The sequence below is a fragment of the Lynx rufus genome, unplaced genomic scaffold, assembly GCF_022079265.1.
Source record: "Lynx rufus isolate CCGP_SWC_20201006 ecotype Redwood Valley unplaced genomic scaffold, mLynRuf1.p SCAF_4, whole genome shotgun sequence".
Lineage (NCBI taxonomy): Eukaryota > Metazoa > Chordata > Mammalia > Carnivora > Felidae > Lynx > Lynx rufus.
In genome coordinates this window covers 33,114,422-33,128,336 of record NW_025814856.1, presented here as the reverse complement: position 1 = coordinate 33,128,336, position 13,915 = coordinate 33,114,422, and the positions used below count along the sequence as shown (strand labels likewise).

Genomic DNA, 13,915 nt, shown 5'->3' with positions numbered 1-13,915 from the left:
CTTCGAAGTCAACTCTTGTTTTCAGAATAATTACAATTCAGAATTAAAAGAGAGTGCCAAATGATTTTTAAAGAAAGGCTTCCCAACTGGTGCCCAAAAAACCAAAGGTAACAAAGAAAGATTAAGAACAGACATCCCCGTTTACAGAGTAGAACTAAATGTCCAAAACTGTGGTCCAGATAAGTGCTCTGGATGCTCTTAACATCCCAAGTACCCACGTATGGGATGAAGTGAGAGATGGATGAAATGGGGTTTCCTTTCTGCAGAAATGGAACTTGAGCTAGAAAAACATGAAGAGACAGAACACGGCAGACACTGTAGGGCAACTCAGTAACATCAGATCCAACCCCCTCTTCGCCTGGCTTCACCTCCTACACTGAAAAGCTACATACTCAACTCCCCACTCCCCATTCAACTCAAGAAGGCACTAAGATACCTGGCCCAAAAAAGCTCTGTTTTCTGTACACAGAGTGACAGGCTTGTACTGCCTCTGGCCCTTCCCCATTTGTCATGCTTAGAAGGGGGCTGTGAGGCCTAACATGGTGAAGCCATTTTGTGACCATGAGTAAATCATGCAGAGTATTAAGGTTAACCACGTAGAATTAAAGTGCCTAGATCCTGTATGCTTTCATTTAGCTAGTACACCAGCCTCAGACTATCTATAGGCTTCTTGTTACTGGGTGGGGGTGGGGGGTGGTGAGTGACCCTTATCTGCTACAGCCGATATAGTCAGATTTTTTGTTATGTGCCGCCTAAACGCAGTCTACACTGACACACAAAGATGAAGGAAGACAATACTTTGCATGGGATGAAAAGCACAAACAACAAAGAGAAAGGTACTTCAACCTGACGGTTTCTGATGTTAACTGAAATGAAGAATTAAGAGACCTTTTCCACCTTCAACCAGCAGCCTTCTGGTGTGTGTGCATGGCAGAGTCAGGACACTGCACTTACATGCCGGTCAACTCTGTGCACAGGAACTGGTGTCCCTTCAGGATAGCCTGGCCACCATGTGACAATGGAAACAGGCAGCATTTTCAAAACTGTAGAGAGCAAATGAAACGTGTCCAGAGAATGAGAAAAGTAAATAGCAGCTGGTTTGTTGTAAACAAAACATGAGGAAATGTGCACTGGAGGGCTAAAGTAATTTTTCTATATGAAGATTATTTTACTAAATCTTTCTTTCTAAAAACGCTTGTTTATTTAAGAGATGATGAAAAACTGCAGGCTAAAATCTGTATTTGAGAAGTAATAATTTTAGGTTCTCCAATTAAAGGATGAACTATCACTCATTTTTCATAGAACATCTCTACAGTATGAAGTTATCATAATGTAAATGCAATTAAGTGACTCATTTTATAAACCTCTGTGATTAAAGGGGATAGTTCATTTTCATTTGTTTAATACTCCCCATTAATAAGAATGTCCCGTTACACATTTACTGAAAGCCTGGACAATAAAACAATGGAAAAATTCCAAAAGCAAACACATTTTTTTTTCTTTTCCCATGAAGCTAACATTATGGAATTTTAACAGATGTTCTATTTGGTCACAGTTAATAAAATGAATTATGGAGGATTAAAACAGGGTTCAATATGTTTGCATTGGGAGTTTAAGTGAGAAATAGTTTCACATTAAAAGTTTGGAAAGGTTTATAATCACCTTTTTCCTTTTCAGTGGAATTACTAGGAGGGGGAAAATAAGGGAATTATTACAGCAATTAGCACTTTTCTGATGAAACCAGGCTTACAGAAACTATCTTTTCAAGGTTTAAGAAGAATGAAATCTTAGAAAATCATATACTCCTTGGTGCTTCATCAGCTCTCTAAAACACAAAGGTCTTAGAGTGGAGTGGAGCCCAAGGCTGAGCCACCCCCCGGCCTAATTCCCAGTCCCGCTCGAGCTCCCTCAGCATTCGGAAGGGGATGCTGTGTCTAGCAGCATCTGAACAAAAATTAATCACACTTAAAGGAATAAAAAAACCGATAAATATTTTGTGAGTGCTAACTCTGGGGAAGGCATTATGCTAGAGTCTGCACATGCTATGGAGAGGGAAAAATCCAAGAGCTGTTTTGAAGGCAAATCATATGGTGTCTGACTCTTTAGTCAGCATCATTACATGTAGCTGAATAGAACTGAAAGGTAAGGACAAACCAAAAGAGAAAGAAGCAAATCGAAGAAAACCATTTCATAGAAACATAAAGGTATACAGCAGTGACACCAGGAGAAAAAAATCCTTTCTCATCAGCACAGTTTTTTCTCTTTCTACTCTCACAAGTGCAGGAAATAGTACACAGGCGGAAAGATGGCAAATAAGTAACAGAGGTTCCAACTACAGTTGCTCTAAAATATCTTTCAAAGAAAAACATTCAAGGGTCGCAATCTCAGTAGGAAAAGCCTTCCTCTAAATGGGTAATCTTACTTGGGAAATAAATCCCAGTAAACTATCAATGGAACCCAAAAAAGAATCATCAAAAAATTTTTCTAACATATTTACATTACGATTTTTGACCAACTCAACCACCAATTATTGGGGCAACTCTGACATCGTTACCACCAGTATGTGGTTTCTCCTACAGAAGTAGCCAGTGAATACAATATCAGTTGCAGGTGGCAATATGTTAAACAAATACAAAATTCCTCTCTACAAGACATTCAGATAACACACCCTCCAATTGTAGCTGAGACACTTTACAAGTAATACCAACGGCTGGCCTGTAATTCAAACACAATTGTTACTCATCATCATGAAATGGCATTCAGATGCTTAAACACAGACCAATCAAGGTTGTACGGCAATTCAAGGACCCCAACAACCTAGAGGGAGGCTTCTTCATTTCTGAGTCCCCTGGCAGACCACACTGCTCTAATCCTTCTCTCTTAAGACTGCCGTGAGATTTCAAGGACAACGGTCTATGCAAAGTTCCTAGCACAGATGGGCCAATGTCGGCTCAGAGAGGTTAAGTAACTTGCCAAGAGCAGACAGCTGGTACGGGGCAGAGTTGCGATTCACACTTAGGTGTTATTTCCTGTCAAAAACCCTTGCAGTTCTGCGCATACTAAACACATCCCACATGGCGGGCTCAGCCCTTCACACAATCTCCCCATGCCATTCTCACAAGAACTTTAACACAGCACAAAGTTTAACACAGCACAGTTCACAGTAAAGGGAATCAAAAAGTTCTGAGATGTATGTTCTTATGCCCAGTGTCGGAATGAAAACGACAGTGAGATCACCTCTCAGACGGCTGGTAAAGTCGGTGAGGCAGAGGAAAAGAAGGCCTGCAATGCTGGCACAGGGGTCGACTGGTATTTTCCACGAAGGGCACTTTGGCCGTAGGTACCAAATTACAAATGCTAGGGCGCCTGGGGGCTCAATCCGGTAAGCGACTTCAGCTAAGGTCATGATCTCGCGATTCATGGGTTCGAGCCCCGTGTGGGGCTCTGTGCTGACAGCTGAGAGCCTGGAGCCTGCTTCGGGTTCTGTCTCCCTCTCTCTCTGCCCTTCCCCCACTCTCCCTCAAAAAGAAACATTAAGGGGCGCCTGGGTGGCGCAGTCGGTTAAGTGTCCGACTTCAGCCAGGTCATGATCTCGCGGTCCGTGAGTTCGAGCCCCGCGTCAGGCTCTGGGCTGATGGCTCGGAGCCTGGAGCCTGCTTCGGATTCTGTGTCTCCCTCTCTCTCTGCCCCTTCCCCACTCATGCTGTGTCTCTCTCTGTCTCAAAAATAAATAAAAACATTTAAAAAAAAAAAAAAAAAAAAAAAAAAAAAAAAAAAAAAAAAAAAAAAAAAAAAAAAAAAAAAAAAAAAAGAAACATTAAAAAAAATCAAAATGATAAATGCCATACTCCTTTAGCCAAGCAATCTCACTTCTGTTATTAACCCTACAAGCATCCTCAACCAGGTACAAAAGGACCTAAGAGCAGTAATATCCACTGCAGCACGTTTGTAATGTCCACCAACAAGGGACTGGTTAAATAATGAATGGGTCGTGTCTACCATGGAGTACTATGCCATCATAAAAATGAAAGGAAGATCTTTATGAAGAGATTAAAAAAATTGGGGCTGAAGAAACAAACAAGAGGTCAAACACCTAAGACAGGGTATCTCTGGAAAAACACACAAGAGAGTTATACAACCTAAGGAGTTGCAGGGGCACAGGAACTGAGGGGACAGACAACAGAGCTGAAGGACATCCCTAAGGCTTGATTCCTAAAAGGTCTCACCTGCAGCCACTGCATCGGGGGGGTCTCTATGGTCTAAAACAGACAATAAAGGGAACTAAGTTTGAAAGGCTGCCATGCCTACCTGCGAGTGAACTTTTCAATCAGTGAGGATGTGGGGCCCTAAAAGGAGAGATCCAAGGCTTCGATGAACTTACAGACAGGCTGAGGAACTTGTCTGCCCTGCTTGACTTTGACAGCATGTGTGACAGAATTTGGTGGGAGGACTGCTTTCAACGAACTGGTGGCAGAGCTGTGGAGACAGGGAGACATCATCCTCACCCATCTCACATCTCTCATCAACCAAAAAGAAGCCGGAGTTATCCCTGACCACAATGGCAACGTCCTTCCACTGAGGCAGAGCCAACCACCATCTTGCCATCATATTTATGCAGAGAAGAGTCAGATGCCAGTCATTTATCCTCCAAATACCAGCGAACGCATGCCTGGCTCTTCAAAGGCCTTCTCCCATGTGCTGTCCCCCAGTCTCCTGGCAAGCACCCAGCCAGGGGGAGAGGTTCAGCGTCTCCTCCTGGCAAACACTCCACTTGGCTGAACACCTGCCTGCAGCATCCCCACTTGGCCTGACATAGAGGGAAATCACGCTTGCCTCTTCTCTACGCATAAAAATTCCAATTCTGCTGAGCTAATAAGTGAGGTACACGTGTGCTTTTACAGCCTTGTGCTTTTGCTCCTGATGTTACAACTCCTGTCTCCTTGGTTATTTCTAACTTACCACTCCTTCGAGAATTAAGTCAACATTTCATGTTTTTTAATGCAACAAATGCTAATTGGGTACCACCCAAGCGCTGCTTCCCCTGCCATCTCAGCCGCATCTAGTACCTACATATGGTTACAGCACTACGAAATGCCTACTCCCGCCTGTTTTCCTGTAAGAACACGAATCCTTGAGGATCCGTGCAGAAACGTTTCACGTGGTGCCCAACACACAGGAGGCACTCTTAAAATGACTATGAAGAAGAATCTGTGGATAAAGCCTATTTGCTGAGCTTAACTTATACCTACTTCTTTTGCAACAAAGTGCCTTTCTCAGCTTTCGTCCTCTTTAGAAGTCCTTCTAACCTACGTACAAGATCATGAGGCTGCTCTCCATAGAACCTTCAGGACAATGGGAAATTGGCCTGGCTGGGAGGGCAGCTGCGGACTCGCTCCCCATTTCCATCTTACTACAATAACAGCACTGCACCACAATGTTTGGTCCAGAGCAAAAGAAAAATGAATACGGAAGGGGTGAGGCATATACAGTATAATCTGCTGACCCTGCTTACACTCAGTCTAAAGTTGAGAGCAACTAAAATAATTGCAGAGAACATAAGGGATAAGACACAATCTCCACAAACATCAAACGCAGCGGAAAACACGAGATGGCATTCACCAAATCTAAAGAACACACATAATCTCCTATACTGCATGGATTCAAACTCCAATCTCATTCTAATGGGCCAGGGAGATAAAACTTGTTTTAAAGAAAAAATTGTACACAGAATAAACATGTAAGTTTCCTGGTGATTCGCACTAAGGCTTCAATGTATTTTCTTATTGAAATAAACAAGCTCTTGGCAAAAAGATTCGATATTGGTGTCAGAATAATGTAAGAACTTGAAACTATTTATAATGCAAAAATTTTGTTTAAAGCAGACATATCACTACTTATTTTTCTCATTTTGAAAAGAAGCTGTTTCATTCAGCAGTAATTCTTCTCTCGTTCTCTCTGAGAATCTGTACAAAAGCAATATTTCAACTAAAATCAGATCTGAAGGATCTTTTATGAAAACGCATAATGCAGAAGACCCCAATTAAATTTCCAACAAAGCACTGCCATTTTGAGTAAACAAAGTCATCTCAGTAGGGTCACATGATGTGCAAAAACTGCAGCCCAGAAATTAATTACTAGTGTGACATATGTCAAAACAAATTTTTACAAGAATAGAAAGCAGGTGTAACCATGTGTTTTCTCTATCTGTTTGTATGCAAAACCAGTATTGTCGGGCATGTAAATATATTCATTTATTCACCATCTCTCAGAAAAATAAAGGAGGTTCACTGCCCCCACCCTTCCCCCCCGGCCCCGGGTTTGCTGCACCCAGGTGAAAGCTGACTAAATCACACGTGTTTGGTGAGTCAGAAAGTAAGTAAGAACCAAGAGACAGCGTGGGTGATATTTTTGAAAGACAGAAGTCATCATCACACAAACAAACTCACTTTACAACATTCAGTTTTCCTTCAAAAGAAGTTTTTTCAAAGATCTACATCAACTACACCACACTACATTAAGGTTGTTATCTTGCAGAAATCAAAGCTTTATAAAACATGTGACGGTGCTTGTATTTCATAAAGAAGATTGTAACCTATAGTAAAAACAAAATGTAATCAAAAACTACCTGGAAATAAAATTAGAGATTTCAAATCATTTCAAAGTTTTGCTAATTAATGACAACATTTATTTAAATTAAAAACATTTTTGTAAATGCAAACATGTTACTGACCAAGGAACTTCAAATAGAAAAAAGGATAGAGAGCACAAGTATGTATGCAGATTCTCCTGTTTTCTTTAATAGAAAATTATGTCCCAACCCCTTTCACAAGGGATACATAGACCAAATCATCACAACGTACACTTTAAATACCTTACAATTGTACCTGTCAACAATATCTCAATACAGCTGAAAAAAATCCTAGGAATTAAACTCTTAAAAAGAAAAAAAAAAGGAAGAAAGAAAATTATGATTACGTCCCAAACCAAAGACTGGTCTTAAATCTTATGTAAATCACCCTTTGAACTTCAAAATATTGTCCTCTATGTGAGGCAAAAATTAGAAACATACTTCCTACAAGCAATATACTGAAATCACTTTGCTTTTTCAACCAAAAGAAGAAGAAAAATACTGAATCCCAGAATTTTCGAGTCAGAAGTCTCGAAGGCAAAGCGGCTGCCTGGGGGCACACTGCACGGCCAGCCACCCGCAGGGCCAGCAGGGCCAGCGGTCCAGGGCTCACCGTACCTTGCGATCGCCATCGGGAAGACAACAGCGCACCGCATGATACAGACTTTGGAGACACTTGTCTCTTAGCATGTTGCTTTCATTACCAATTTCTCATTAACTCTGTGTCTTCTGGTAATTAACTTGGTATCTTAACCTCAGTGGTTGCTTCTTACGATTTCAGCCAAAACGGACATTTAACCAACCTAGCACCAATGAAGCCAAAGCGTGGGTGCCATTCTGACCAGTGGGATTGCTCTTTTAGTGAACCTATTTGGCCCATTCGTCAGCTATAAGAACCAGGATAAGACTAAACGGTGTTTCAAAGGTGATCAAAGTATCCCTTTTTAATTTTTTCAACGAGTTTCTCTGAGTGAATTTGCTGAACAAAGCACATCATTCTTTTGCACTTCAGTACTGGGAATTAAGTGAGTTACCTCTCTTAAAACTGTGCTTGTGTAGCCTCGATACAATCCTCGGATGCCCTGAAACAAACAAAAGGCCGAGAGCTCAGTAAGTTAGAACAGCACAGAGATCTGAATGATACTCTGAGTAAGGCAGAGTTGCTGAAGTCTGAGTTTTAAAGCTTGCACAATGACCACACTCTATAAGAGGTTAAAGGTTATAAACTGGCCTAAAATATATAAAGCTCGGGTCAGCTCTCTTTAAAATGGGAACATGTCTAAAATAATCAAACTGACTACTTTAGTCGCTTTCAAAATTTCTGCTCCTGAAAACAATACTTGAGATGATTTCAGTATGTATTTCCAAATTCAAATGCACACAAAACGCCAATCATCCTTTCCTATAAAAACAGAATTATATTTCATAGTTTCAAACAGAAGATATCAGAAATTCATTAATAATCCTCCAAGGTGATAAATATCTCTGGACAAGCCTTGATTTATTCAACTGTCCACATGATTCACAATAGGGTCTCTTTACTGGATTGATCTCATGATCCTCTGATCAAATACTCAGTTATTTCCTCACCTAAGTGACAAAAAAACTATTAAGAGTAACTTTTCTAAAACCTAGACCCATTGAAATTTCCATGTGACTGAATACTATTTTTAAAACTCGGGAGGAGGGGGCTTCTGCAAAAAAATACAAAGAAAAGCAGCTTGATGGTCCCTAGTGACTTGGCCAGCAAGAATGACCTCTGATCCACAGTGAAACATTAACAAGTAAAAAAGAAATTAATTTTTTTTAACATTTATTTCTTTTTGAGAGAGAGAGCATGTGGTTGGGGGAGGGACAGAGAGAGACAGAGACAGGATCCGAAGCAGGTGAACAGCCCAATGTGGGGCTCGAATTCATGAACCATAAGATCATGACCTGAGCCAAAGGTGAACACTTAACTGACTGAGCCACCGAGGCACCCCCGGAATTAATTTTAATATAAACTTAATGATGCTGGTCACTATGCCCATTACTGTACTCCTCTTCCATGGGTCCCCAAATTCTATGGTAACATTCCAACATGGTATCTTTATTCACTTCACATTTTTATGATTTATTCCATGTCTGATTCTGAAACTACTACAGGACAATGACAATGTAGGACATGTACATAGTGGGGGCACTCAGTACGTGTTGTTTAGAAATTTGGAGAAAAAATATTAAAATTAAAATTTGAAAACAAATAAAAAAGCAAAGATAATCTTGGCAGAAAAAGCTGCTATGATTGAGCATTAAATTTATCTTCATGGTCTCTTCTAAGGCCCCTGGGATGAGAACCACAGTGTTCATATTAGCTATTATAAAATCTCTCTCGGGGCACCTGGGTGGCTCAGTCAGTTGGCATCCAACTTCAGCTCAGGTCACGATGTCGCGGTTCATGAGTTCGAGCCCCGTGTCAGGCTCTGTGCTGACAGCTCTGAGCCTGAAGACAGCTTCAGATTCTGTGTCTCCCTCTCTCTGCTCCTCCCCTGCTCACACTCTGTCTCTGTCTCTCTCAAAAAGAAACATTAAAACAAAATTTTTTTAATAAAATCTTTCTCAATAAAGAAAGAGTTTAAAAACATATCTCACCTCTTGATATAAGATGTTAGAGAAAATGTGAAATGTTCTTGAAGAGGAAGACACCTGTGCCCTCTGCTTAACCACTTCCGAAGGAACACGAATCAGACAGGCAACCTAAAATATATAATTTAATTAATTACATCTTAAAAAAGAAGTAACTGCTATGAAAACTGAAATTATTCTCATAATCAAAAAACTACAGTCAAAAAGGAATAATATAAAGGGTCACTGCAACATGTCCAAAGGCATTTTTTCAACCTAAAAGCCTCAGACCCTTGATGGACATGCATTGTTTTGTCAGCCCAGAAACTTATCTCCCTTGTGCTTATAGATATCCTCACACCTCCTGCCATCTTGTTCCAGACCCATCTGTCTAGAAGTCCCTCAATGGCAAGAAACACACTGACTTATTCTGAACCCCCAGCACCTAGAACAGCATCACCTAGTGTTCACATGCCAGTCATTTCAAACAGGCTGAAAGAATGAACCAAAAGGGCTTTTGCTCTACTGTAAATAATGCATACATCAACAGAAGCAAGACTGATCAGCAGCTGGCTACACCTAGTCATCTGTCCCACTCCCCACCCCAGCCTCAACTAGCTCCCAACCCCAGCACCCTAGACCCATCACCACACCACCATGCAACAACGGAGGAGAAACTCCAGGTACTCTTGGGTCCTGCTCCAGCATTCAAGTTGACACAGGTCCTAAACAGACCATAATCACATCTGACAGGTCAACAACCAATACTCCAGAATTTTTAAGATATTTTTTTTCTTTGTACTTAACATTAGATTACCTATATTAAAGACTTGAAAAAACAAAGTGGGATTACAAGTAATGTTTCTCCTTTTCTGCCTACCCACATGTCTAAATTCTCTATCATGAACAGGTATTATTACTTGGTAAGTTTCATTAACATAATATCAAAGAGCACAAATATGTTATGGACCAAAGATTTTAACTGAGGGAGAAAATAAAATGAAAGGGCCAATTTAAAATGTGCTTTTTTGGGGCACCTGGATGGCTCAGTCGGTTAGGCGTCCGACTTCAGCTCAGGTCATGATCTCGTGGTCCGAGAGTTCAAGCCCTGAGTCGGGCTCTGTGCTGACGGCTCAGAGCCTGGAGCCTGCTTCGGATTCTGTGTCTCCCTCTCTCTGCCCTCCCCTGCTCACGCTCTGTCTCTCTCAAAAATAAACAAACATTAAAAACAAATTTTTTTAATGTGCTTTTCAGTGCAACCCTACTTATTATTAACCTTGACAAATACCAATTTTTACAGATAAGGACACACACACAAAACAGATTAAACACCTGCTAATCACTAAGGCCTAAAATTGGGTATAAATCGTGTTACTCTTCATAAGTGTGCAAACTTTTAAATCCATACTTATAAGCCAGGACAGAAAACAAGGTCCGCTGAAACTTACATGAACCTAAAAGGATAGCCCCCAGCCTCTAAAACTCATTAAAGAAATGAAAATAAATAAATAAGGAAAGAGAAAAGAAAGAAAAAGGTTCACTAACTCCTTGTATTTTTCAATTCAAGAGGTCAAGAGTGAAATATGACCTCAATATGTCAAGAAAATAGGAATGGTCTACTTTTGCGACTTGGCATAAATATTTATGGAACTTCATGCTTCATAACCCTTCATGTTCTTACATTATGTTTTTATTTCTTAAAAATACAGAAGCAAAACAAAAACTTTGAAAAGGTCCTTAGATGAAAAACAATCTCACTAACGGAAGAGGTACAAAGCGCCCAGCAAGGCTTCTTGACTTCCGTGGCGTGGCAATTTTGGCATGAGAGAGAGGCCACAAAGGAACGCCTCTATTTCCTCCAGTAACTCCAATGCCTTCGATTTGGTTTCCTATTAACTCTGATCTTTCTTAGATTTGAATCTGAGCTACAACAGAGTATTTCACTGCACAAGAACAAAAACACGTTACAGTATTGTGATTCCATGAAAGGGGATCAAGATAATGTCATCCATGGTCTCTTGGTAAATCCGTTCTCTAGAGAATTCCTTCCTCATAAATCTGGGGTTCAGTATGAATCCATGACACAGAAAGGGTGGCATTTTCATTATACCCAAGAGCGTCTTATATGTTGAGGGTCTACCAAAAAATAAAACTAATAAAAATAAAACATAAAGATAATATACGTCCCCATCTTTAAGCCACATTAAAATACAATACTGGCTTCATTAGAATTAAACATGCCAAAAATAAGATAAAGTTCAGATTAAAAATTGATAATAATAAAGCTGCTACCAAGATTTTTCTTTAACATTAAAAAAAACAACGTACCCTGATATGTTTTTTTTAATTTATTTTTGTAATGGAAACTGAAATGTCTCCTTTTAGTATTTATTAAACACCAAGACACAAACACTACAAGTTCTAAGACTAAGTGTGTAAAAGGGAGAAAACTACTGTCAACTTCAACCTCCCATTTGGTAAAATGAGTGAAGGCAGAGAAGAGGAACCTCTGGTCCTTTCACTGCCACGGCCACGTCCCACACCTCCACACCTCGCTGCCAGCCTGTTACGGCCTCACCTCTGTCATGTCACTCTTGAAATTCTCTTTGAGGCCACTGGGCACCACCGAAAGTACCTTCCACTAACATTACATCATTTCCCCAATTGTTTTAACACAGCTCACGATCATTTACCTGATTTTCATTTTTCTAAAGGAAACTTCATCAATGACCCATAAATGTGCCTCTGATATTAGAAGCCAATTGTCAGCACGTTAAATACATACCAGCCTGAGACAGAAGCTACTGAAGGTCAGAGCACTACCTGGCTTAGGAAGTTAGGATGAAACCCACATCTTTTGATTACTGTCTCCAGAATTATTTCCCATCAAAGATATATCAACACGCATATAATGAACTTAAAGTTTCAAAGTTTAGTTCGGCTGATTCTTCATGTTTAGACAGGTAAATCTTTGTCAGTTCAACAGAAACCTAAATAAACTGAATACAGCCAAAGTTTAATCATGTTCAGAGCAAGGGCTGCTTTGGACTTTGCAGAGTAAACTCCAGTGTGGCAAATTAGTAAGAGGAAGAAAAACCTTATGACACTCTGAAAAATTTTGCAACGTGCAAGTTACTTACTTGTATTTTATTTCACATTCTTTGTGTAATTCTCAAAATTCTCTCTGGAACACAGGTTTCCAAATCTAACATTTCTTTCTGAACCATCGTTTAAAATCAAAAACCTTTTAACTGTAAGTTCATCTGTGTGTCAATTCTGCCATCTTCTGGTTACAAATGGAATCACAGCTATTGATAAAACCATCCTAGCAGCAATTTCTAACTCCTAATTTATCATCCTTGGGATTTAAATTTTATCCACTGATATAGTATCCACTTGGGACACAAGTTCGTCATACCTTTCTTACTTATTAGACTCCTTCCACCTATATAAACAGCCAAAAGTCATTAGAAGAAAATATTTAATTTTTGTAGATATTAGTCTTCTCCTGCCTGACAAAATTCCTGTTCTTGATAATCCAGACTCCAACAGAAACTTAATAGTCCTCCCAACAAAAATTATATCATTGTGTAGGCTTTGTTTCTAAAGGCTGTTCACAGAATGTTACATAAGACTTAAGCTGTAAATGGCTTTTTCACTTTTGTTCCTTTCTGTAACAGAAAGGAGCCATGGTTTCCCAGGAGGTGACAAAGCCCTGTGGACAGATGCATACATACCAACTCATAGAAAATCTGAAAGTGGAGGAGACTGTAATGTCAAGGTAACTGTATCAGTTTCTTATGGCTGCTCTAACAAAGTACCACATACTCAGTGGCTTAAAATAACGCAAATTAATCTCTCAGAATTCTGGAGGTCAGAATTCCAAACTAAGTCTTACTGAGTTAAAATCAAATTGTCAGCCAGTTGGTATTCCTTCTGGAGTTTCTAAAGGAGCATCTATTTCCTTGTTTTTATAGCCCACTGCATTCTGTGGTTTGTGGTCCCTTCTTCTCTCTTCAAGACGGAGCACAGCATCATAAAACCTCTGACACTCCTGCGTTCCACTTATGAGGACCTTGGGCTCACCTAGATAATCCCAGAAAATCTTGTCCTCGAGATCCTTAACTTTACCTTATCTGCAAAGCCCCTTTTGCCATGTTAGGTAACATAGTCACAGGTTTTAGGGACTAGGAAATCTTTAAAGGGCCATTATTCTGCCTACCATTGTAACCAACAGCATATTTTAGAACTCCAACCTTTTCTTATTTTAAGAAACCCACAGCAATCAGAGTTCATAATATTACCCAAGTAATACACCTCTCATCTCCACTTTTGCACCACTTCTGCCATTTTTAAAATATTACATCAAAAGTAAAAACTACACAGAGAAATGTTCGTCTTAACTATTCATTCTCCAATGGTGTTTTAACTGTCCACAGCAGCTGTGGAACCTTGAACAAGTCACTGAAACTCTGTCAATTTCAATGTCTTCTTCTGAAATGATTTTCTTCAAAAAATATGTAATTCTGAAAATGTGCTACATAAAGCACTTTGTGTGACATGCACTGGAAAATCGGACTTTACAGATCAGATGCTAGGCTGAGCACTTTTTAAGTGATGTACTACTTAATTCTTTTTAAAAATTTTTTTAAATGTTTTTATTTATTTTTGAGACAGAGAGAG

General features: G+C 39.8%; 1 protein-coding gene across 4 annotated transcripts in view; it reads right to left on the bottom strand.

Annotated features, from left to right (window-relative positions):
• SLC25A26 (solute carrier family 25 member 26) overlaps positions 1–13,915 on the bottom strand; it is a 139,317-nt gene that overhangs the window by 91,524 nt on the left and 33,878 nt on the right. For all 4 annotated transcript variants that reach the window (XR_006965161.1, XM_047096198.1, XM_047096196.1 and 1 more), the window contains exons 4-5: positions 9,260–9,364; positions 7,663–7,710 (exon numbers count right to left, since the gene is read on the bottom strand). Coding sequence is in view for 3 of the 4 variants with exons in the window: in XM_047096198.1 (XP_046952154.1) it covers positions 7,663–7,710; positions 9,260–9,364 (153 nt within the window). In the remaining variant the exon portion in view is untranslated. The remainder of the gene's footprint in view (positions 1–7,662; positions 7,711–9,259; positions 9,365–13,915) is intronic.